The sequence below is a fragment of the Octopus bimaculoides genome, chromosome 13 (genome assembly GCF_046866305.1).
Source record: "Octopus bimaculoides isolate indiv1 chromosome 13, ASM4686630v1, whole genome shotgun sequence".
Taxonomy (NCBI): domain Eukaryota; kingdom Metazoa; phylum Mollusca; class Cephalopoda; order Octopoda; family Octopodidae; genus Octopus; species Octopus bimaculoides.
In genome coordinates this window covers 28,912,913-28,938,858 of record NC_142940.1, presented here as the reverse complement: position 1 = coordinate 28,938,858, position 25,946 = coordinate 28,912,913, and the positions used below count along the sequence as shown (strand labels likewise).

The 25,946-nt window shown below is 39.8% G+C and overlaps 1 protein-coding gene across 6 annotated transcripts in view; it reads left to right on the top strand.

Moving 5' to 3' along the window:
* The window catches only part of LOC106870161 (coiled-coil domain-containing protein 169), a 310,407-nt gene that overhangs the window by 107,837 nt on the left and 176,624 nt on the right, over positions 1–25,946 (top strand). For all 6 annotated transcript variants that reach the window (XM_089361602.1, XM_089361601.1, XM_089361603.1 and 3 more), the window contains exon 4: positions 25,437–25,483. In XM_089361602.1, the coding sequence (XP_089217728.1) occupies positions 25,437–25,483 (47 nt within the window). The remainder of the gene's footprint in view (positions 1–25,436; positions 25,484–25,946) is intronic.

Genomic DNA, 25,946 nt, shown 5'->3' with positions numbered 1-25,946 from the left:
TTAAGGTCAGGGTTAGGGTTTTAGGGTTAGTTGTTAGGGTTTGGGTTAGGATTAGGGTTAGAGTTAGGGTTAGGTAATCGTGCGGGTGTTAATCTGAAAAATTACCGAAATGTGAAAACTACCGATCCTGCCATCTGTTATAACTTTTGTTGTTCTGTTTAATATATACATAGATTATGTCTCCAAAGAAGAGAGTTTGTTGGGGAAAAAATGCAACCAGTTTAAAAAGACAGCAACAGACTGCACCAATTCACCACATTCCAGAAGCTACTTTGAACATAATGCAAAATGGTGCTTCAACATCTACTGACCAATCTGATAGAATTCTGGCAGAACTGTGTAGCAACAGATCACCAGCAATTGCTTCATCAGAAATTACCGTCCTACCTCCTGCGAAAAGGGATTACCCTGCTATGTATAATCAGGGTAGCGCAAAAAGTTGTTTTGCACAAGCATTTGTATAGCCAATTAGATGGATGAAATTTATGTACGCTTAATAATGTTACGCAAAACAACCTTCAGACTTTCCCTATTAATTTCATCGTCTTTTCAATTATGAACATATTTACATCATAAGGGTTTTTTCGTTGTAAGGCTTTCTTTTTTAATTGATTTTCACCTAGCAAGACTTATCGTAGATGGCGTAATAAGTCACACCCGGACAACGTCGGGTTATACTGCTAGTATATATATATTACTGAGATGTACTTCCATAATAAGTGACCTGATCTGAGATCGTGTGCTGAAAAAAAAATTGCAGCGTGGAAGGTGTTTAATTTAAATGTTGAAGTGTTTTGTGTGTTTTTTAAATGACTTATAAACACCTTCCACATAGCAATTGTGTTTGGAATTTACAAAAAAAAACAAAAGATGAAGACAGGTGTGTAAACAACAAACAGGTGTATTAGTTTAACACTCGGGAAGGTGAGAAAGTCTTTTATGTTTTGAGCCTACGCTCTTCAAAGGAAAGGAACATGAGAAAATAGACAGAGAAAGAATAAAAAAAACTTTAATGGCTAGTAGTCGATCATGGTGGCTGGCTGGCTGGCTGGCTGGCTGGCTGGCTGGCTGGCTGGACAGAGGTGGTCAGACAGGAGAAGAAAGGGAGAGAGAGAGGTAAAGTAACAATGTATGGATTGAGAAAAGACAGAGTAAGAAAAAACAGCAATAGGAAAAAGCAGAAAGTTCAAAAAATTCAGAAAAGTTCAAAACGGATCAAACATTGTGTTGTATTGAAGATATATAAATTCAAATACAAGCACATGATTCATATATATTTGCACACAAATCTACGTAAAAAAAAGAAAAAGGGTAAAAGAAAAGAAAGGAAAATGAAAAGAAAAAAGTAGAAAAAAGATAAAAAACCTGTAGCCATTTCACAGTATTGTAATATTGCTATTGGGGGAAGGGAGAAGTTCATACATACGTGTATACATTAGCGTATCCATACATAAACACCCATATGTATATATATATATATACATATATACACACACACAAACACACACACACACACACACACACACACACACACACACACACACACACATATATATATTTATATATATGGGGTGGGGGGAGAATTCACAAAAAAAACAAACGATAATGACAGGTGATGTAGAAAACAAACAGATGTATTAGTATAACGCTTGGGAAATGAAAAAGTCTTTAACGTTTCGAGCCTACGCTCTTCTAAAGAAAGGAACACAGGAAGAAAGGAGAGAAATAAAACTGAATGCGTAGTGGCTAATGATCTATCATGGCAAATGCCGGACAGAAGTGTCACACAGGAGAGCTAGGAAGAAGGGAGATAATAAAGTAGTAGTGATCCCAAAACGAAGGTGCATGTGCGTCTGTGTAAGAGAGTTCGTATGTGCATGTGAAAGAGGACTGGTGATCTTGATGTGTGCGTGTGTATATGTGTAGGTGTGAAAATGTGAGGCTGGGAATTGTTCAGTGCTGGTGTGTGTGTGCGTGGTGGTGTGTTGTGATGTGACGTGTTGTGTGGTATGGTGTAGTGGTGTGGTGTGTTGGGAGGTGGGGTATGTGGGTAGGCAGAGGGTGGGGGTAGAAGTGGGGTATGGCGGAGTGGGTGTGCGGGAGGGGAAGAATAGAGAAGATGGGGTTGGAATGTGTAGGGGTGGGGTGGGCTTACGAGGGAGTGTTGACGATGAAGGGGAAGGAGAAGGTGGGTAGGAAAGAAAAGAGAGAAAGAGTGGGAGTGAAGAGAAGTAGAAGTCGGAGCAAGAGAGGAGAGGTTGGTGGGAGGAAGTAAGTGTGAGGGGAGAGAGGCAAAGGGAGGAGGTTAGAGGAGGAGAGTTGAGCTCATGGGGCGCAAAGGAGCGAAGAGAGAAGATTAATCACTGTTCATGGCACAAACGGGAGTCCGGATGGCCCCTGTGCAAGGACAATCCGAACACGGACAGGTGTTGCAAAGAGTAACCGGTAGAGCAGAAAGGGCATGAGACCGAGGTGTCATTGCCAAGTCGGATGTCTCGGAGGTGTTCCACGAACCGGTCAGCCAAGCGGCGTCCCGTTTGCCTGATGTATAGAGAAGGGCAGAGAAAGCAGGAGATGCAGATGATATTGGTAGAAATGCAGGTGAAGGAGTTAGTGATGTGAAAGGGTCGATGATAGGTGCCGGTGAGGAGGGTGGTGTTGGAGAGGTAAGGGCAAGTGCCGTAGCATGGGCGGGAGCAGGAGAACGAGCCGGGTTGGGTTGGGGAAGAAGCTATAGACCAAGAGGTCTCGTAGGTTGTGGGCTCGTTTGAAGGAAGGGAGGGGTCAGTTAGGGAAGATGTGTGAGGTGGAAGGGTCGAACTGGAGTCGCCGGAAAGCTCAGAGAATGGTGCGTTGAAAAGGTAGGGTGGTGGGGTGGTAAGTGAGGGGAAAAGGGAGGCGGGAGATGGCGGGGCAGGTTTGGTGGGAGAGAGCAGATGCACGGTCCATGGAACGCGCTATAGCAAGGGTGGTGTAGATAGCGGTGAGGGGATATCCACGTAGGATGAAGTCAGGGGTCATGAGTTGAGACTGAGTCTCAAAGTCATTGTTGCCACTACAGAACCTGCATAGACGGAGGAATTGGGAATAGGGAATTGGGAATAGGGAATGGAAAGCTTGGTGTGTTTAGGGTGGGAGGAGGAGAAGTTGAAGTATGAGTGTGAGTCTTTGTGTTTGTAGTGGATGGAGGTGGTGAGAGTGGAGTGATGAATGCTGACTGAAATGTCAAGAAAGGAGACAGAGGTGTCAGAGATAGTGCAGGAGAAGTGGAAGGCAAGATGGAAAGATTTTACAAAAGAGAGGAATGAGTCTAGATGTTCACGGGAGAGTGAGACCGCACCAATACAGTTGTCAAGCCGTATAGTTCGGGAGTGGGACCAGTGAAACTTGAGAATATTTGGGCCTCAACGTAGCCAACAAACAGGTTCGCATAGTTGGGGCCCATTCTCGTTCCCATGGCCACTCCGAGACTCACTGGTAGAAATCACCAGCGAACGAGAAACAGTTGAGTGAGAGGACAAGTTCGGCCAGATGAACAAGTGTGGAACTGTCGGGTGGGGGGTTGGGTCGAAGGTCAAGGAAATGTTTGAGAGCATGCAGCCTCTCGTGATGAGGGATCAACGTGTAAAGGCTCTGGATGTTGTGAGTGAAGAAAAATTTAGAGGGGCCAGGAGGGAAGGAGAACGAGTTGAACAAACGAAGCACATGGTTGGTGTCATGGATGTGAAGTCACTAGGGGGGCAAGGACACAGTCAAGATATCTGGAGATATGTTCTGTGGGTGAGTTGTAGGCGGAGACGATGGGGCGGCCAGGGTTGTTAGGTTTGTGGATTTTCGGGAGGAAGTAATGGGTGGGTGTGCGGACAATGAGGTTGGAGGCGGTGGGGGAGACAGGAGGAGGAGATGAGGCCATGGATAATGGAGGACAGTCTGTTGGTAGCTGAGCGTGGGGTCAGAGGGCAGAGGGCAGTAGAAGAAAGTGTCTTGAAGTTGGCGGAGAGCTTCGGCCTTGTAGAGGTCCGCACACTACATCACCATGGCTCCACCCTTGTCGGCTGGTTTTATAATGATGTCAGTGCGGCGTCAGAGACATCGAAGGGCCGAGAGTTCAGCTGGGGAGATGTTTAGACGATGGGGATGCCTGGAAAAGTTAAACCGAATGGCGATGTAATTAGTAACTAGCACATTTTGTTTCTTAGTTTCTGTTTGTTTTAATATTTAAATTCTTTATTTGACTGTTATTTTCAGCCACAACATTCTTATTCATTTCTGTTTATGAAATTCTCTGTATGTACTTTTGCTTTCTCAGCAAATCAATAACTTTGTACTGTAGCCATTTTTCTTCCTATATGATTTAAAGCATTTTTTGAATGTGGCATTTCAACATTAGATACGAGTTCCGAACATGCTATTTAAGTTCGCTGAAACTTAGCTCCTGCCACTCAAAACAACAACTCAAATGGGATAAAGAGTACACGCATCACAACAACAACAGCAAGTCTGTGTTTGTGTGTGTCTAGACTTACAATATATCCTATTCTTAAGAAAATTTTACACAATCATTCAATAAAACTCAAATGGGATAAAGAGTACATGCTTTATCCGCCTAAACAGTGCAATGGGATCTGCTTGGTAGTCAAGTCCCTGACGGCCCACTTTACTTTCATTTCAAGGATGCACCTTTATCCCTCAGAGTCAGACATGCCGTTTAACATCCACAGATCGCCATGTCCATCAACAAATCCCAAGGCCAAACATTATCAGAGGTGGTCATCCATTTAGGGGAGCCGTGCTTTTCACAGGGGCAACTTTATATGGCCTGCTCCCGTATGGGGAGTAGAAACGCTCTTTTTGTGTATTCTCCACAGGGCAGAACACACAATGTTGTCTATAGTGAAGTTTTATTGACGTAGAAAGAAGAACAAGTCATCATTGCAGCCAATGTGGTTATAGACAGGTGATCCGGAAGCATTGGCCGGACATATTCTCATACCATGGCCAGCATGACTCATGGACTCTTCCTCTTCTTTATTGGACAATGCTGACTTCTCCAACAACAATACTCACTCGGCCGATATCAGTGCTTGGCCAAGTTGCTCATAGAGTTAGGCTAGAAGGGCCAAGCCCCTTATTTTTTTGTTAAGGCTGTTGGTAAGTTTTCCTAAGTTACTCTAATCCAGATCCCCAATGCAAACTTTCGAATCAACCTTCTCCAATGCAAATTTCTAATGCAACCTTATCCAATCCAAATCTTTGAGTCAACCTTCTTCACTGCAGATCTCCAATGCAAACCTTCGATGCATCCTTATCCAATGCAAACCATTGATGCAACCTTCTCCAATGCAGATCTTCAATGCAGTCTTCTCTAATGCATATCTTCGATGCATCTTTGACTGATAGTACCCCTAGGAGGGGTTAAGACTAGATGGGGATTAGTTGCTGTCTTTTAGAGGCTCCCAGGCCCCTTTTTGCTAGGTTAGCTTAGGCTTAGGTTAAGGCTTAGTTGTGATCCAAACATAACCTCTTCTGACACAGAGGATCAGGAGTTCTTTTGGGCATTCTATTTTCCTTGCAAGAAGAGCTCCCAACCCATGATCCGGGTGGGGGGAGGGTTAGATGAGGGGGTGGGGTTCAAAACGGCCAGCAATGGGCAACCTGATCACCGCTGCCGGTCAAACTCCCAACCCATGCATTCCCGCTGTGACACTGATTCTGCAGAACTGGGTTGAGTATGAAAACCAACTTTAAATTATAAATGTAGATTTTTTTAATCAGCAATGTTGTGATCGATTAAGTCATATTGGGAGTGAAAAATCAATAAGCTGATTCCTTATGGGGTGAAAAATCGATAAACCAATTCCTTATATAGGCGTAGGAGTAGCTGTGTGGTAAGTAGCTTGCTTACCAAACACATGGTTCCGAGTTCAGTCCCACTGCGTGACACCTTGGACAAGTGTCTTCTACTATAGCCTCGGGCCGACCAAAGCCTTGTGAGTGGATTTGGTAGACGGAAACTGAAAGAAGCCCGTCGTATATATGTATATATATATATATATATATATATATATATATATATATATATATATATATATATATATATATATATATATATATGTATGTATGTGTGTGTATATGTTTGTGTGTTTGTCCGCTCAACATCGCTTGACAATCGATGCTGGTGTGTTTACGTCCCCGTAACTTAGTAGTTCGGCTAAAGAGACCGATGGAATAAGTACTAGGCTTACAAAGAATAAGTCCTGGGGTCGATTAGCTCGACTAAAAAGGCGGTGCTCCAGCATGGCCACAGTCAAATAACTGAAACAAGTAAAAGAGTAAAAGAGTAAAAGAGTAAAAGTGAGTATAGGATTTCTCACTAAAATTGGCTACACCCCATTTTCAACCATCACTTTTACCAGTTTTGACATATTTTGTTCAAACTTGATACCGGCATTACTTAGGACTCATGGGATCTTTGAATGCTTTAAATTCCCCCCCCCCCCCCCAAAACAATCGATGAGTGGAAAAGATCGATAAAACGATTCCTTATGGATTTCCCAATCAAATTGTCTGCAACCTATTTTCAGCCAAATGTTTATTAATTTCAACGGATTTCACTCAAATTTGATGTTGGTGTTACTTAGTTTGGTTTGAAACAAAGTGCTTGATTAGCTTAATAATCCTAACTTAATCCCGAGCAATGCTGGGCTATACTGCTGGTATATATATACTGTGGGGGTCAAAAGTGTTTGCAAATTGTATATATTGATAAATTTATGCTTCAATATTTTCCAATATAATAACTATGTTACTCATTGTTCGATATGCAAATATATAAAGTAAATTCCTAGAGACGGAAACCAAATAATCATATTCTGGGGGGAAAATATGGATTTAAAAAAAAATTTCAGGAAGAAATATGGGCCAAAAGAGTTTACAAGACTCATTTATTCGAAATAAATAACATTTTTAAACATAATATAATTTGAAACATTGTGTCATTATGATAATAGTACCATATATTGATAACATATTACAAGAAAACAACAGTTATTGCTCAAATAACAATTAACAAAACAATACAAATTTATAAAACAATTTAACCCTTTATACGCTTTCCTCCATTCCTAATCAAATCCATCAGCCTCCTATCAACAGAGGATGTTAATTTATGCACTTGTTGAGATGTGATTTCAGAAGATACCTCCTTGATCCTCTCCCAAATGTCTTTTTTACTGTTGAATTGATGCCCGTTTTCGTAAACCTTCCTCTTCAGAATCGACCAGAGGTTCTCTATCGGATTCAAATCCGGGGTCTGAGGTGGCCAGTCCATCAGACGTTCGCCAGAGATCCCCTGGTCTGAAAGCCAAGCTTTTGTGAACCGAGAAGCATGGCTTGGGGCATTGTCTTGTTGAATAATGAGATTCTGGTTGACAGCATCATTTTGTGAATTCAACCAGGGCAATAAATTCTCTTCCAAAAATTCGCAGTAGTTCACAGAATTCATTTTGACACCTTCAGGGACAAGAAAAGGACCAACAATCTCACTTCCAATAATCCCAGCCCAAATCATCACTCCCCCTCCTCCCTGTTGGCGTCTGAATCGCAAGCGTGGGTTATTGCCTTTAAGAAGCCATCCCTTGGTCCAACCGCCGGGACCGTCGAGGGTTGCTCTAGCCTCGTCAGTCCAGAGAACATTTTAAAAATTGGTTTTCAAATATTTAGTGGCCCATGCTAGTCGCTTCTGACAGTTGATATCACTCAAAGGAGGACATTTTGTCGGTGTTCTCTGGTCGGCTATGTGTTTCAAAATCCGATTTCGGGTCCTTTTAGAGATGTCAGACACTCCTGCATGGTCGAAAATAGCTTTGCTTGTGTTGTGTGAGTTTGCTAGCACACTCCTCTTGATTTTTCTAAAATCTCGTGGTGAAGTCACCTTTGGTCTGCCACTTTTGTGCTTTTTTCTTCCATCTTTGCCGTCAATGACGAAACGTTTCACAGTTCGATGATCTCGTTTCAAAATTTTTGAAATTTCTAATGTAGACTTCTTTGCAGCAAGTAATTTAACAATTTCACCCTTCTCGCTATCTGTCAACATCTTTCCTTTAGCCATTATTAATAAATTTATGTTACCTGCATAAACTTTTGGCTCACCTGAAAAGAGGAAAATGTTTACCAATTATCAAATTCTGGGTTTTTTCGTAAAATGTAGTAATGAAAAAAAACAGAATGGCAACCAGCAAGTGATGGAAGAGGTGAAACTAAAAAATAAAGCAAAATTAATAAAGAAATTGAGGAAAAATAGGTCTGCAAACTCTTTTGTCCCCCACAGTATATATATATATATATATATATATATATATATATATATATATATATATATATATATATATATATATATATATATATGCATATATGGGTACAGGACGTCACCAACGGTGCAAATAACATGAAATATATAAACAAACGAGGGAAAATGAGTGAAATATGTAAACAATGAGAAAAAATGGTAAACAGGACAAGTCAACACAGAGAAAGACCCTTCATCAGTTGTCAGTTGTCTATCTACTTCTCATTTCAAGCAATATAGATAGATAGATAGATAGATAGATAGATAGATAGATAGATAGATAGATAGATAGATAGATAGATAGATAGATAGATACAATTATTTACTTGCTGATATGTTGTAAAGACCAACCACCTATTGCTTTCGATATAATTGGTCAGTTAGATTTAAAAACAAAGGGCAAGCTATTAAGACCGTTATATAGGTAGGTTTAAATAAAAATATAAATAAAAAATAAAAGTATGGAAAAGTATTATATGTTGTCAGTGGCCCAAATCACTTATACAATTACTATAAGATAGTAACAAGGTATTTTCAATTGCTTGGGAAGCAATTAGGCAAAACCTTATGGAATAAGTGATAATAGATGTGACCTTGGTGTGGAAGAAATGTACCAAATTTTCACTTCTAAATTTACTCATATAAACACTAGACAGGAACAGGCTATGAAATTTCCACACTGGATAAAAAATACATTTAAACAATTTAAATAAATATAACTTACCAGCTATAGTAATTATGCTAGTTGAAATAATGATTGTGATAATTAATGTTGTTTAAGCAAATGATACTAATAAATATAATTATAATAATAATTACAATAACATTAATTGAAGGTCTATACCCCAAATAAGTGAAATAACTCTGAATTAAATAATGTAATCCATACAGTGAAACGTAAACAAAATTGCTATAATTAATTGTAATATAAACATTTTAAAACCACAATTCAACTGTAATACCAGTAGAAGTGATTATAAGACAAGCATTCAATTCGATTTAAAAAGTAATGCTATCATCTTCAATTGAATACCAATGCAGGAAGCATGTTTGAATTAGTTCAATTTGAAAACATTGTAAGTGATGGACCTTTGATGAAATTGCAGTGACTAGGATGCATAATTGCATGGAGAGCAATGTGCAGTTTCAGCAATAGAAACATATGTTGGTCATTGTTATATATGCTGCAGAAAACTTTTTAGTAAAAAAGTTTCGCATATGAATAAATCTCCACTCTCCGCTTGGTTTTCAATATCTCTACGGAATATTTGCAATCCTGAATAGGAACAAGTACCAGTATCTATTTAAGCTTGAGTACTGTGTAATTGAACTGTTGTGGATAGCAGGTACCTATACCATTTGATGAGACAATACAGTATCCGCCAGGATAATTTACCCCCTTTATATATATATGCCAGAAGGGAAGCTAGGCAACAGGTTTATTTAGCTAGAGGGGAAGCAGATAAGAAAAAGTTTGCCAATGTTCTGCGCCGTGACAACCGAAGACTTGAGGTATTTCGTGTTGCAAGACAGTGTGTGAGAGAGAATCGTGATGTTGTGGGGGAGAAATGTGTTCGCATGGATGATGGTATGCTTGCACTAAACAAGGCTGCAAAGAAAGAGGTTTGGAGATGCCACTATGAGAGATTGCTCAATAAAGAGAATGAATGGGAGAAAGAGAGACTGCCGAATGTCGACCCAACAGAGGGACCAGCTATCCGAGTTGACAGTACCATGGTAGATAAAGCAATTAAGAGTATGAAGACAGGGAAGGCTCCCGGTCCATCTGGAATCACTGCAGAGATGCTCAAAATATCTGGCAGTGTCGGCTATAGCCTAGTCACCCGTATTGTTAACCAGGTGATACACGAAGGAGTCATACCCAATGACTGGTGTAGCAGCACCATAGTCAACTGCTACAAAGGTAAAAGTGACGCTTTAGATACAAATAATTACAGAGGTATCAAGCTTTTAGATCAGGTAATGAAAGTCACGGAGAGGGTCATAGCCCAACTAATTAGGGAGCGAGTCAGTTTAGATGAGATGCAGTTTGGGTTCATGCCTGGGAAAAGCACCACTGATGCTATATTTCTGGTAAGACAGCTTCAGGAGAAATACCTAGCCAAGGATAAACCTCTGTACATGGCTTTCGTTGACATGGAGAAAGCCTTTAACAGGGTCCCCTGATCCCTCATCTGGTGGTCAATGAGGAAACTAGGGATAGAAGAATGGTTAGTGAGAGTTGTGCGAGCCATGTACAGAGACGCTGTTAGTAAGGTGAAGGTTGGCAATGAGTACAGTGAAGAATTCCGGGTGGAGGTAGGGGTCCACCAAGGTTCTGTCCTCGGTCCCCTCCTATTTATCATAGTCCTCCAGGCTATAACAGAGGAATTCAAAACAAGATGCCCCTGGAAGCTCCTCTATGCTGATGACCTTGTACTAATTGCTGAGTCACTATCAGAACTAGATGAGAAGTTTCAGGTGTGGAAGCAAGGACTAGAATCGAAGGGCCTTAGAGTCAACCTAGCTAAAACCAAAGTCCTAATAAGTAGGAAGGTAGACAAAACACAAACCCCTTCAGGTAGATGGCCCTGCTTGATCTGAAGAAAAGGCGTGGGTAGGAACTCTATAAGATGTACCCAGTGCAAGCTATGGACACATAAGAGGTGCAGCAATATCAAGGGAAGGTTAACTAGGAAGTTAGTTTTTGTTTGTAGCAGATGTCCAGGAGCTATAAACACCGTAAATGTGCAGAAAACAACTTCTGTCTCATTCCAGGGAGTAAATCTAGAAGTGGTTGATAGCTTCCACTATCTTGGTGACCAAGTTAGTAGTGGGGGAGGGTGCGCTGAAAGTGTAGCTGCTAGAATAAGAATAGCCTGGGCAAAGTTCAGAGAGCTCTTACCTCTGCTGGCGACAAAGGGCCTCTCACTCAGAGTAAAAGGCAGACTGTATGACGCATGTGTACGAACTGCCATGCTACATGGCAGTGAAACATGGGCTGTAACTGCTGAGGACATGCGTAGGCTCACAAGGAATGAAGCCAGTATGCTCCAATGGATGTGTAATGTCAGTGTGCATACTAGACAGAGTGTAAGTACCGTGAGAGAAAAGTTGAACCTCAGAAGCATCAGCTGTGGTGTGCAAGAAAGACGTTTGCGCTGGTATGGGCATGTGACAAGAATGGATGAGGATAGGTGTGTGAAAAAGTGCCACACCATAGCAGTTGAGGGATCCTGTGGAAGACGTAGGCCCAGGAAGACCTGGGATGAAGTGGTGAGGCAAGACCTTCGAACATTGGACCTCACCGAGGCGATGACTGCTGACCGAGATCTTTGGAAATATGCTGTACGTGAGAAGACCCGGCAAGCCAAGTGAGACCTAAATCCAAGGCCTCTGCTAAGATGTGTACCTTCCTACGTTGGACACTAAACTCCGCTTGCAAAGACCTGTTGAGGCAAGTGAAATCGAACTAATTTCAACGGATGGCACCCATGCCAACGTCGTCTCCTTCATTGGAAACAGAAACTCGGCTTGTGAAGACCTGTTGAGGCAAGCAAAAGCGAAATCGTGATGGCACCGGTGCCTTGGCACTTGTGCCGGTGGCACCTGTAAGGACATTCGAGCGAGATCGTTGCCAGTGCCGCTGGACTGGCTCCTGTGCAGGTGGCACGGAAAAGATACCATTTTGAGCATAGCCGTTGCCAGTACCGCCTGAGTGGCCTTCGTGCTGGTGGCACGTAAAAGCACCCACTACACTCTCGGAGTGGTTGGTGTTAGGAAGGGCATCCAGCTGTAGAAACTCTGCCAAACCAGATTGGAGCCTGGTGTAACCGTCTGATTCACCAGTCCTCAGTCAAATCGTCCAACCCATGCTAGCATGGAAAGCGGACGTTAAACGATGATGATGATGATGATGATGATGATGATGATGATATATATAATATGAAAGTTAGAATAGGCTGGTTTATGAGAATGCCTTTAGTTTCATGTCCATAATGTACTTAAGCTTTATGACATATCAGATCCCAAAGCCTGTTGGCTTAAGGCCTTTCTAGTGAGTAGCCTCTCTAGAATATGGAGGAGGAAATGACCTTGCTACTCAATATCAAAAACAAGGGATTGTCTCCTCTGGCTATCAATCGCCCATGACACTGCTATCCTGTGGGTTCCAATAGGCAAGCAGGAATTCCCTGAAATGTAAACACAGTTTGAAGATCGCCATTCTGTATTTAAGGATGTTCCCTAGGTCGAGGGAGTCCTTTAGAATCCTCACCCATTCTGCTATGCATAGTTTACAGTGCTTGGTCCATTTATGTAGGGGCCTAGATTTTCTAGGATTCTGCATGATGTTGTGTATAGAATCCTGTCATCTTTCAGCTGCCATGTATGGCTGGCTAATGATGTAATGTTCTCCTTTCCAGTATCCCGAAAGGAGGATCTGTGGTTGGAGAGGTGTTGTTTGAATGTGTTCCCGGGGCAGGTGATGTATCTCCGTGACTGGGTGTTGGCATTGCTGCTACAGCTGTTGTTGTTACTGGCGCTGTTGATGTTGGCCTTGATGCTGTTAGAGGTGGTGGAGGTGTTGGTGCCATTACCATTGGTGTTGGTAATGCTGCTGCTGTTGTTATTGTCATTGTCGTTGATAGAGGCACTGTCACTGCTGTTATAGATATCATTGGCGCTAGCTCTGCTGCTATTTCTGTTAGGGTATACTGCCATTGTTGTTATCACTGGCTGGCGATTGTGCTGCTGCTGGCTCTGTTCACATTTCTACTACTGCTATTAATGGTACTGCCGTCCCCGCTACTGTAGTAATCATTGGGGGAGCTACTGATGGTGCTGCTGTTATTAGAGTCGGCCAGTACCTCAGTTTCATAGACAACTCCCTTGGTTTCGCAGTGGCCTCTCACTGAGCATCTATTGGTCCCTGTGTAGTCCCTGTATGAACAGCCTCTACTCATAGTTGAGAATGCTCTTAATATAGGGGGTAAAGCTAAAAGAGACTCTATGTTTGCACCTGTTGAAAATACCTCCATACCTATGTGAACACGTGAAATGTTTATCTATTAACTTAAAGAATATATTACCTACAGACGTTTTTACATTAAGAGAGAAGGCAGGGTGCAAACCATATGATATCCCTGCAGCTCTTCCTTCTACAGTTCTTGGAGCCTGGCATGTAGGAGATGTAGTCTCTAAATCTGCTAGCAGCTAGAATTTTGTTATAGTAGGGGGCTACTGCATCAAAGATTTCTTGGCTGGCGGGAAGGTTTGTGATCCTCTTGCTAATACCCTTCACCAGGTTTTTGAACACAGTGGGTAGGTGATAGGAGTCTGTGTTGATGTACATTAACCTCTCATTTGGCTTGTGGTAGGGCCTGTATGTACTAGAGCCCATGAGGTCTGATTGCTTCATCCAGGTCAAACCTTTATTGAACAGCACTGATTTTCTGGCATGCATAATGATGTGTATATTCCTGTGGCTGATATGTGTCTGTGTATATATATATATATATGTATATATATATATATATATATATATATATATATATATATATATATATATATATATATATATATATATATATATATATATATATATATATATATATATATATAGGAAAAATTGAAAAAGGAGACACACACTCAGGATGTTATTAAAGCATTTATATCTTCATATCTTCTAGATATATTTCGATGGATGCGTTCAAAACACGTCAAACAAGAAGAATTATGGTGAGCTATGCATCAATCTCATCAGGAAAGATATAAACAACAACACACATTAAATATACATTTTTACAGTTATAGGAAGCCTCTCCTATATATCATCATCATTATCGTTTAACGTTCGCTTTCCATACTGGCATGGGTTGGTCTGGTTTGACTTAGGGCTGGCAAGTCAGAAGGCTCTAATGTGATTTGGCAGAGTTTCTACTGCTGGATGCCCTTCCTAATGCAAACCACTCCAAGAGTATAGTGGGTGCTTTTTATGTGTCACCGGCAAGAGGGCCAGTCAGGTGGTACTGGCATCGACCATGCTTGAATGTTACTTTTTACATGCCACCAGCACAGGAGTCAGTCAGACAGCACTGGCAATGACCACGCTTGAATGATGCTTTTTACGTGCCACCGGCACAGGACCAGTCAGCCAGCACTGGCATCAACCACGCTCAAATGGTGCTTTTTATGTGCCACCGGCACAGGAGCTAGTCAGGCAGCATTGGCAATGATCAGCTTGAATAGTGCTTTTTATGTGCCACCGGCACGGGACCAGAAGGCAGTACTGGCATCATCCATGCTCAAATGGTGCTTTTTACATGTCACCGGTATGGGTGCCATTCAGGTGGTACTGTCATTGGCCATGACAATGACTTCACTTGACTCAACAGGTCTTAACAAGTGCAGTTTATTGCCCAATGATTGAAGGGTACGCTTAGATGGGCCAGTTATGTCGCACTGGCATTGGCCTTGGTTATGGTCTCACTTGGCTTGCCAGGTCTTTTCAAGCATAGCATATCTCCAAAGGTCTCAGTCACTTGTCATTGACTCTGTGAGGCCTAATGTCCAAGGGTCGTGCTTCATCACCATAAATATATATATAGAAGTAGAAAGATATCCTTATTTCTGGTTCTGAATAATCTAAGGGATGATCTACTTGCCTGCACCATGTTGCCATTCTGGCAATGTGTACATGGAATGTTGCATCACTACTCATGTAGATTCTCAGGTCATGCACCAATTCTAACTCTGGGATTGCACTTCCCCCTGGTCCTATGTATTCCGATTGTAGTCTGTTTGTGGGCTTGAATCCTATCAATATTGAACTGCTTGTTCTTTTCACCAGCCCATTTGTGTATTGTATGCAGGTCATTTTGCAATTTTTCTGTCATTAGGGTCCTTGACAGCCTGAGACACTATTGTATCGTCAGCATAGCTGGTGAGAGTGGCTGACTGTACAATTGAGGGCGTATCTGAGAGAGCCACTACAATCAGTAGAGGTCCCTGTGCAGTTCTTTGAGGAACTCCATTACACATTGATGTCTCCCTAGCGAGAGCACCATTGGCTGCAACTATCTAATTTCTGTTCTTTAAAAAGTCATTCAGCCACTCTCCCAGTTTTCCAATGATACCAAGGTCATGTAGTTTATGACATATCATCCCATAAACAACTTTGTCGAAGGCCTTGACAAAGTTGAGATATATCACATCCACATTTGAGTGATTGAACTGCTGTTTCAGTTTTCAGTACCCAAACATAATGTAGTAGCTGTTGAGACAGCTCCTCCCTGGTCGGAAACCATGTGTGTTTGTGAGTAAGTTATTCTTTTAGGAACATGATCAGTCTCCTTCTGACAATGTGTTCTATGACCTTCCTAACATGTGAAGTCAGAGAGATACGCCTGTAATTTTTAGCATTCCTCCTTTATGGACAGGGCACATGATAACCTCTTTTAACAGTCTGGGAAGTTTTCCACATGCAAGGAAACTCTGAAGAAGTATCTGCAGTGGTTTTGTAAGAGCTTTCTTGCATGTTTTTAGGAGAACAGATGGAAATCAATCTGGTCCCAATGCTGAGTTTGAGCTTATCTCATTAATGGCCAATATTATATCCTCCTCTTTTATGTCAATGTAATTAATGGTTCCCTTTTTCTCATGTAGGTCTGCAGTGTTGAAGGACCCTTTAAGCTTGCTTATTTGCCAGTTACCCAGTGGAGAGTTGAAGACACTCTAGAATTGCTTATTTAGCACTTCACTGATCCTCTTGGGGTCTGCATTTAGAGAACTGTCTTTTTCAAACAGTGACCCTATCTTGAAGTGCACTGAGGCAGACTCTTTTGCAAACTTGTAGAAGACTTCAGGATTTATTTTCATATTTTCTAACTATCCTGGTTTCTCTTTCAACCCTTTTCTTTTCATGGTAGAGTTTGAGTTTATTTTCAATCTTTGAAAGTCTCTCTTCTTGGAGGGATTTCTTGCTGTTAATAAGCTATTGTGCTTGGAGATCTTTAGTGTCTGTCTCATAAGGACTCTCCTGTCTCAAGAAATGATGTTTTTGTATGTGGTTGGTCTCTTCTCTAGGACAAATTTAATGCATATGGCTCGCATTATTGACATGAATTCTTTAAGTTTCATATCAATGGCTTGCACAGAGAGACTTTTAGCCCAATTTTGTAGGATAATCCATTTTTGAATTGACTTCCAGTCAGCCTTGTAGAAGTTTAGACTAGACAAAGTGTGGGTGCCATCTGTGTGGAATACATCATTAATTGATTTTGGACCATACAATGTTGGTTCTACCATTTTCTGGTCTGAGAAGATTGCTGAGAAGATAATTCTTCATGTCATGGATAAGACTTAACTTGTTGGTGAAACAGAAGTCTAATATGTTATCATTCTTGGTTGGGGAGAGTATTGTTAGCTCCATGAACTGCATTTTTTGTAATGTCAAGAAGAGATTCTGTTTGGTTACACTCTTTGCATGTCATTCCTGAGATTATGTTACCTTCAGGCCATTTGATGTTGGGGAAGTTGAAGTCACCCATTAAATGCATGAAACTGAGTATTAACATTTTGGTTGATAACTGAAGAATTAGGGTCCTGTGTCTGTCCTACATGTATGTAGTTTAGTATTTAATGCATTTTTCCTTTACTGAGTAACTGAACGCCATGCATCCTAACTTGTTAACAGTAAGTTTTTATATTTTTAGCAACTCTATCATCTTTCTTTCTCTCTCGTCCTCATACTTCTTTTTCTAGCATCCCAAGTTCCTCTCTTCCTCTTTCTCATCCTCTCACCTGTAATTGTAGACTTTCTCCCTTCTTCCCTGTTCTCTTTGCTGCTCTCTCTCTCTCTCTCTCTCTCTCTCTCTTTCTCCCACTCTTTTATCCTCCTTCCTGTGTGAAGAATTGAGGAAGAGGAGGGTGGATGTGTAATGTGTACAGGAGGCTAGGTGAAGGAGCCAGAGTGCAAGATTTGTGGGGGTCAAGGGAAGAAGGTTCAAGTTGTGGTGGTCAGGAAATGGCAAGGGGACTGGAAGCATGGGAGTTTTGGTGAAGAAAGAAATTTGTGAGAAGGTAGTGGAGGTCAGGAGAAACACTGATAGAGTGATGACAGTAGTATTAGCATTTTAGAAAGAAGTGGGGAGGGTGATTTGTGAGTATGGTCTACAAAGTAGAAGAGGGATCACTGAGAAAGAGCGGTTCTTTGATTAAATGGCAAATGAGTGGGACTTACATAAAATAGTTGAAATTGGCTTTGGGCATGGGTGATTTTAATGGACATGTTGGGAAATGGATCCAGGGCTTTGAGGGTGTGCATGGAGGAAACAGAATCGGGGAGAGAAATATGGAAGGAAGGATGCTGTTGGAGTTTTGTGATGAGGAGTTGTGTGTGGTGAACACATGGTTTAGGAAAACAAAGAAAAGGAAGATAAATTTCAGTGTAGGAGGGAAAGACACAGTGATTGATTTCATGTTGGTTGGCATGGAAAACAGAAAGTATTTGAGAGATGTGTAGACAATACCAAGGGAGTTGCAGCACAGGTTGGTGGTTGCTGACTTGGATAAGAAGAAAGTTTAAAAAGTGTGTGAGAAAGGGAATGGTTGAGAGGAAAAAGGGAATGGTTGAGAGGAGAAAGGTGTGGAAACTGAAGGAAGAAGAAACAAGAGCAAAGTTTGAGGAGAGAGTTGGGGAGTTGGTAAGCATTGATGCACTGGATTTGTGGAAGTCTTTTAAGGAAGGGGTACTAAAGGCAAGTGACGAAGTGTGTGGAAAGACAGTGTGTAGGAGAAATCGAGGAAATACGTGGTGGTGGAACGAGGAGGTGAGGGATGTGATAGCAAGGTGCACAAAGCTTTATGTAATAATAGGACTGAGGAAATGAAAGCCAAATATAATAACATGAAGAATCGTGCAAAGAGGGTGGTTGTGAGATCTATGAGGAAGGAGGCTGAGGAGAAGTTGAGCAGGCTGGATGGGAACCCAGATAAAGTGTTTAGGTTTATGAAATCAATGAAAAAAGATGGAAGAGATGTTGAAGGAGAAAGATGTATGAGTGGGAGTGATGGAAAGTTGAATTTTAGTGAGAGGACAGGGGAAGAGTTTGGAAAGAGCATATGGAGGGAATTATGAATGAGATCAGAGGGTGGAAGCTGTTGTGGTGAAGGGGCCTGAGGGTTAGTCGGGAAGAAGTAGTAGGAGCAATGAAGGCAATAAAAACAGGAAAGGCAGCTGATCTATCAGAAGTAATGGTTATTATCAATAAGAGATCAAAACCAGAAATCATTGCAAGACATGCAACAGACAATGACTACACTAATTAAACTCAAAACATTATATTGAGATAAGAACATCACAATGAACAAACAAAATCAAATTCCTCCATATATGTGTACTGTCCATCCTCATGTAAAACATTAACTCACATTGCAAAAATACAGAGAAAGATAGTCATTAGAAATGAGATGTTACTGCAACATCTTAAGAATCTTGGTCTTGGACTACATAATGACTGAGTGAGTTTGTGAAACCATCCAGCATCACATTGACTCTTCTGAAGATCTTACAACATTGAAGAAAAGAAAACAGGGAGTGCATGGCCATGACACAAAGATCAAGAGGCCTTGTAAAAGGCAAACCATTCACTAAGACTTGAGTTCAAGCTTATAGCCATGGCAGATGTTGAAAACTGGCATACAATATGTCATAGCAGTGTTTCTATGATTCCACCTGAGGGTGAGGGCCCAAGCCAAGCTGTACCGATGTAATGCCTTCCAACCAAGATTACATTATCCTATGTGTCCTTTTTTTTATGACAACTGAATGTGATTTGAGAGAAATTTGGTTACTATTTCTTACAGGGTAAGTTATCCTGGAGATGACTTCTTTGTTTTTATTAGAGAAAGTTTGTGCTAGATAAGTCTTATTCAGTACTAGTCATGTATTATGATAACAACAGAATTTAGTTTATTTACACTTACTCTAAATGATGTTTGAAATTTAAAATACAATTTTCTATTTTGTTATACATACACATAATTTTCTGCTTTATGACACACATACACACACATGAAGATATACATACTCACTACACATAAACCTCCACCCAACCACCCACACACATACAAAGACATACATACACAAATACATATATGCACATACAAATTTATTTTTCACAAACATTTTCCCTTTACATTTTTTTGCATAATTTTGCACTTATACATGGACACATCACATACAAGCCTTCTTTCTAAGTCTCATACAATTCACTTAAACAACAGACATTCATGTTAGTTGTACAGAAGGACAACTAACAATAAAGTGTTAAGTTAGTCTGTAAAACAATATGATATATGTTGGAGTCAGCAGTTAGCGATTGTATCGGGTGTTGCTGTTGCAGATGTGTGAAATGGAAGAACAGTGATCAAAGTTGTAAAGAAATATTTATTTACTCTTACTTAATATAATGCCATACCACAACAGGTAGGTTAGCGTAATAATATAAATGAAAAAGGCATGTGAGGTTAAGAGAATTCATTTTGGCCTGCATGTGTGTACACGTTCTTATTGTAATAGTAAACCATAGATAGTGATAGAATAATGATGTAAGAGAAAAGAAATTGAGCTAGTGAAAGTTATAGAGTCAAGAGAAGTTGTGTCTCATAGTTGGCTGATCGTAACCTTCTTTCTCCCTCTCACCATTTGTCTTTAGTGGCTGCCTGCTTGTGGCCATGACTCTAGTTGTCTTAGTTCACTAACTGATTTTTGCCTGGGAATTTTCTGTATGTATAACTATCGCAAGATAGCAAGAAAGAGAGACTTATTGTTGAGAACAATAGATTTCATTGGTGGTACCTGTTATCTCAATTCTAACTTTTGGTGGCCTAGAAGAGGTTAGGAGGGTCAAGTGGCAAAGACATTATTCTGTTTAGTGAAGGCATCTGGTAAATGTAACTGTTGCCACTCACAGAAAAACTATTGTTTTACTGTGAGAAAAGTGCTGTTGAACTGTTAAGGGAAATTTGGCAATCGAGGATCGAATCCACACCATGCCAGCATGAAGCCACTACAGACATAATGGCTGTGGTGTAAAAAGCTAAATAAGTCAGCCAAACAACATTATACGGCTGTGATATTAAATTGCTTAATAACTGACGAGATATTATTTAGTCAAATGAGAACGGTGGCGAGCTGGCAGAATCATTAGTACACTGGGTGAAATGCTTAGCGGTATTTCTTCTGCCTTTATGTTCGGAGTTCAAATTCCGCCGAAGTTGACTTTGCCTTTCATTCTTTCAAGGGTCAATAAATTAAGTACCAGTTGCGTACTGGGGTCAATCTAATCGACTGGACCCTACCCCCAAATTTCAGGCCTTGTGCCTATAGTAGAAAGGGTTTAGTCACATGAGAGACACAGTGGCTGTAGTTTTAAAGTATTAATTAGTGTTAAGGTATTAATTAGTTACGTAAGGAATTATATACATACACACATGTATGTGTGTACGTATGTATGTGAGTGTGTATGCATGTATATATGAGTGTAGGTGTGTGTGTACACATATAGCTGTATGCCTGTATCAGGATATTTTTGTCCGTATATGTATCTAAGTGCATATGTATATTTGTGTATGTGAACATGTGTGTAAATGTATTCATTTTGTCTTTGAGGTTTATTTAAATTTTTACCTTTGCAGAATTCATGTCAATCACTAACAAAATGACGAGACATTTTTCTTTAAGTCAAGACAGCTCATGGTGTTTTTCAGCATTTGAATTGGTTGGTATATGTGTGTAATGGCTTCATGCCGGCATGGTGTGGATTCGATCCTCGATTGCCAAATTTCACTTAACAGTTCAACAGCATGTTTCTCACGGTAAAACAATAGTTTTTCTGTGAGTGACAGCAGTTACATTTACCAGATGCCTTCACTAAACTGAAATTATGTCTTTGCCACTTGACCCTTCTAACCTCTACTAGGCTATAACAGACCCCCACCGAAATCTATTGTTCTCAACAATATGTCTATCCTTCTAGCTGGTTTTGTATAGTTATAAATACTAGAATTTGGTAAGGCAAAATCAGTTAGTGAGAGTACCCATCAGTTAGTGAACAGAGATCAACTAAAGTCATGGCCACAAGCAGACAGCCACAAAAGACAAATGGCCAGAGAGAGAGAAAGAAGGTTACAATCAGCCAACTATGAGACACAAAGTCCCTCAACTCTATAACTTTCACTAGCTCAGTTTCTTTTCTCTTACAACATCCTTCTATCTCTGTCTGTGGATTACTACTATGAGAATGTGTACACACATACCGGCCAAAATTAACTCTTTTTACTGCACATGCTTTTCCATTTACTAATTATACATACCAACCCATCGTGGTTTTGGATATATACAAAGTAATGGTAAATAAATATTTCTTTACAACTTCGGTCACTGTTCTTCTTTCATCTTGCACATCTACAGCAGCAACACCTGTTACAATCACTAACTGCCAACTCCAACATATATCATAATACCAACCATTACATATGTGTGATAAATTTGAACTCATGTAGTGAATGCCCACGTTACTTTAGTACAGAAGTGTGTGCATCATTACAGAGCACCTATGGTAATATGTGCAAATGAAAATCTATAACTTGTATATAAGAGCTACAAGTTTCACATTAGTTTTGGATAGATATCATCCTTTTCCCTATTTTTATGAGATTCACAGCTGTCTGGCAGCTGATCTTTATAACAGAGCATTACTTTTGCTCTCTGTCCCATAGACAAGATCTGGCCTATTGTATTTCCACTGGATTACGGCTTTTATGTTCCAATAGTATTCTTTGAAAGATATAGATGGATGTGGCTATCCTTGCTGCATATAATATTCTAGATAGTTTTGATAACAATACTTTATCTCATGGGTAGGTTGTACCTTACAGTGATTTTTGGACACCTGCTGATATGGAGGATATCTTCCACAATCAACATTTTTTCTTAAAGAGAAGATCTAGAAGCATACTTATCTTTCTTCTTGATCAAATGTTTAGTAGTTACCTCATATTGCTAAATAGAAGAGGCGTTATCTTCAACACGAGATATGATATATCTATTATGGGGCCTGAAAAACTACTGTTCCTATCAATGCTGGTATTTTCTAGCTTGTGAGATATATAACCCTGCATAACATTTTGCTGGCATGATGAGTATTTTACCTCCAAGTCTCTGTTCAATAAGATCAGTTCTGCTCCCTTTGGTTTACATGAAATAGCCCTCATGATGCTATTACTTTCACTCTTGCATATACACATGATATTTATTTCTCTTTTTTCTGTTCAGTGTTTTGTCTAAGTGATGCAATGTGGCACTTGAAAGCAATCTGCAGTGACCTCAATCCTTCCATTTAGCATAAATCCTATCAATGCCAGTGTTGATGTGGAAATTACCAGTAGTGGTTAGTACCTTTCTAGTCTTGATGTCCAAGCTATAGAGTTCTTCATGTTCAGTTGAGTATCCCAAATGTTGGTACTAGCACTGGTACTGCAAAAACATCATGTGATATAGTTTTATTGAATATAGACAACTCTGACCTCCATACCTTCCAAAGTCTGCTGAAGTTTTTTTTTTTTTTAATCATTCTATTCTTAACAGCAACGTACACAATATTCTTGTTGAGTCTGACGTATTTATTACATTCATGAATGGAGAGAGGGGAAATATAGCGACCATTGGTATCCCATTTTTTGCCTGGTCAACAATCTTTCCTAATTTGGGTAATAAATATTAACTCCTATCATGATAAACTCCATTCCTATGTCCTACAAGAATATTTTGTCTCTAGATGTCATGAGTATTATTGAAAGGTGTACTTTGAAGTCATCAAGTTGTGTGCCAGGGTGGGGAATCAATTTTTCTCTCCTCTGTGAATCCTATCATATAACCTTTGCATTTACTTCATAAGGCTGACAAGGGGTTGACCATTAGGCTGAGAAGCACTACAGTTAAGCTGTCACTCTGAAATATTCCTGTTGTTGGCCTAATTCTGTTAAGGAGTATTGTAGTAGCTTCTGTTCTTATAAGTAGCTCTGTGGGCCTACTTTTTGCCTCTTAATGGTACTGACTACAGTAGTTGGAAATGTGACAAGGCATAGTAACTCTAGAATCCATGAGTGAGGGACAGAGTCAAATGTCTTTCAATAGTCTAGTCAGATAGTCAGCTGATTTTGGTGGTGCTGCTTCAATTCTCTAAGAACAGCTTTGTTGATGAGTTACTGTTTGGCACAGCACTAAATTCCTTTCTTTCCCTTTGCTTGCTCATTAGTCATCATGTGTGATTAACAGCGTTCTTCACAACTTATGAAAACCTTATACCTTATATTCAACTATGTTATGAACAGTTTTTTGCCATGCATAACTCCTGGTTCTTAGCTATGAGCATTGTATGTACAACTGTCAGCCTGTCTGGCACACTAGGCTCAGTATTCATTGTTCTTTTGAACAGATTAATGAAGGCTGCCCTATATAACATGAATTGTTATATGATCTTTCCCAGGATTTTCTGCTCTGAAGTTTTGCAATAATGATCAAGAGACTTTCATTGTTAATATTATAGATTTTGAGAGACATTTTCACAGTAATCACCTCATAGTTCATTTAACACATTCTATCACATTTGTGTTGCTTGTTTACATTCCAAGTCACCTACCTACAAAGTAACTCTAGGTCATTGTGGAAAGGGGTTTCCATGACCTTGATGGTGTGGCCTTTAATGCCACAATTTACAAGCTTGTAATTAATGGCCATATCTTCTAGTAATTTTTTATGAGAAAATTTTTACCTACAACTCACAGTATGTGCTTAAAGGCAATTAGCTTACACTAATTTTACAACACTGCTATCTTGTCGACAGTTCTTGTTGACCTTAGATAATTCATCATTTAGTCATAGCTGGTGGTTCATGAATTTATTATTCAATTTGCACTTGATTACAGTATTAATTGTCTAATATCTTTTCTGACCATGCTGACATTTGTTTGGTGAGAGTTTATCGATTTTGGTTGTGTCTTTTACACTCATTCTCTGTTACTCTTTCATCTGTTGGCAAATAGTAACTGCAACACAGTATAGTTGAGCATTGAATGTACAAAAGTTGGAATTCCTTGGCAACTTAGTTGATTATGGATAACATCAAGTCAGTAGGTTTTCTGTAATAATTGTTCTACTATGTTATTATTTATTAATTGTAAATGATGAAGTTCTGTTTGAATTTTGTTGTTAGTAGTGTTTTAAAATATGTATATTCTTAATTCACTTCTGTTTGTTCATGAGTAGCTACCGTTCATTTGTGTAATGACAGCATGTTTATTTCAGTATTATTGTTGTTATATCAGTCACAGATCAAGTTGTTTATGGTTTTCTGGAGGAAGAAATCCACTGGTCTGTTTTGGCTTTTATTTAACATGCAGTTTCAAAGATTAGTAGGGATAACAGCAGATTTTTTTCTTAATGAAGATGTCTTGTCATAGCTATTTAACACTGGAATGTGAATAGTTGGGATATTTTAGATCCTAACGACTCTTCATTTTCATTTGCCAATTATAAGATTGATACAGATCTTCATTCAAAAGAAAGGTCATATGAAATTTCTCTCCATAGTTCCAACATGTACAATTACTACTGTATACACCATGGCTAGCCAAGAGACTGAGGTCAGCTATCAAAGGTTGTGGAACTATGGAGAGAAATTTCACTAGACCTTTTCACTGTTTGATTATCACTACAATCCTCTCTACTATAGATGCTTCCTTGCATTTATTCTAAGGAGACAACCAATTTTCCCTACCAAGTTTTTATGAATGGAAAAATTTTGAGAAGATAATATTCATTACACAAAAGATGAATAATCCTCTTGTGCTGATGTGACTGACTTTGATGCCATGTGTATGTATGCATACTGGTGTGTGTGTGCATATATGTGAATGTATGTTGTATTTGATTGTTTATGTGTGTAAATATGTATGTATTTGTGTGTACATTTGCATGTATCTTATTTATTTCTATATTTTAAAATTATTCTTTTTCTTTTCTCAGCCACGAAGAAGCCCAAAGATAACAACAGTACCCAAGACAACACAGAAGTGGGTATAATCTGTATTATATAGCTATGAATATAGTAGTAGTAGTTGTAGTAATAATAGTGGCGGTGGTGGTGGCAGTAGCACTGGTGGCAGAGTAAGGTGGCAAACTGGCTGAGTGATTAAAGTAACAGATAAAATTGTTTCAGCTTTTTGTGCTTTTAGCTTATGTCACTTAGGTGAACTTTGCCATTCATTCTTTAAGATTCAATAAAGTACCAGCCCAGTACTGGGGTTGATTCTTTTCTCTTTCTCTTCACTTCATCTATCTGGACTACACCAAAAGCCTGTTCTTGTCATCATGTTGATTTGGTCTGACAGTTATGTTAAGGGTACATATACCTGTGGACAAGGGCCCAGGAACAAGGGGCGTAAGGGATGCAAAATCAAAATTTGCATTCCTTACATATTTTGCCAGGTTTAGAAAATAGTGTCTAAAAATTGATCTGTAAAAAATTGCTTGAAG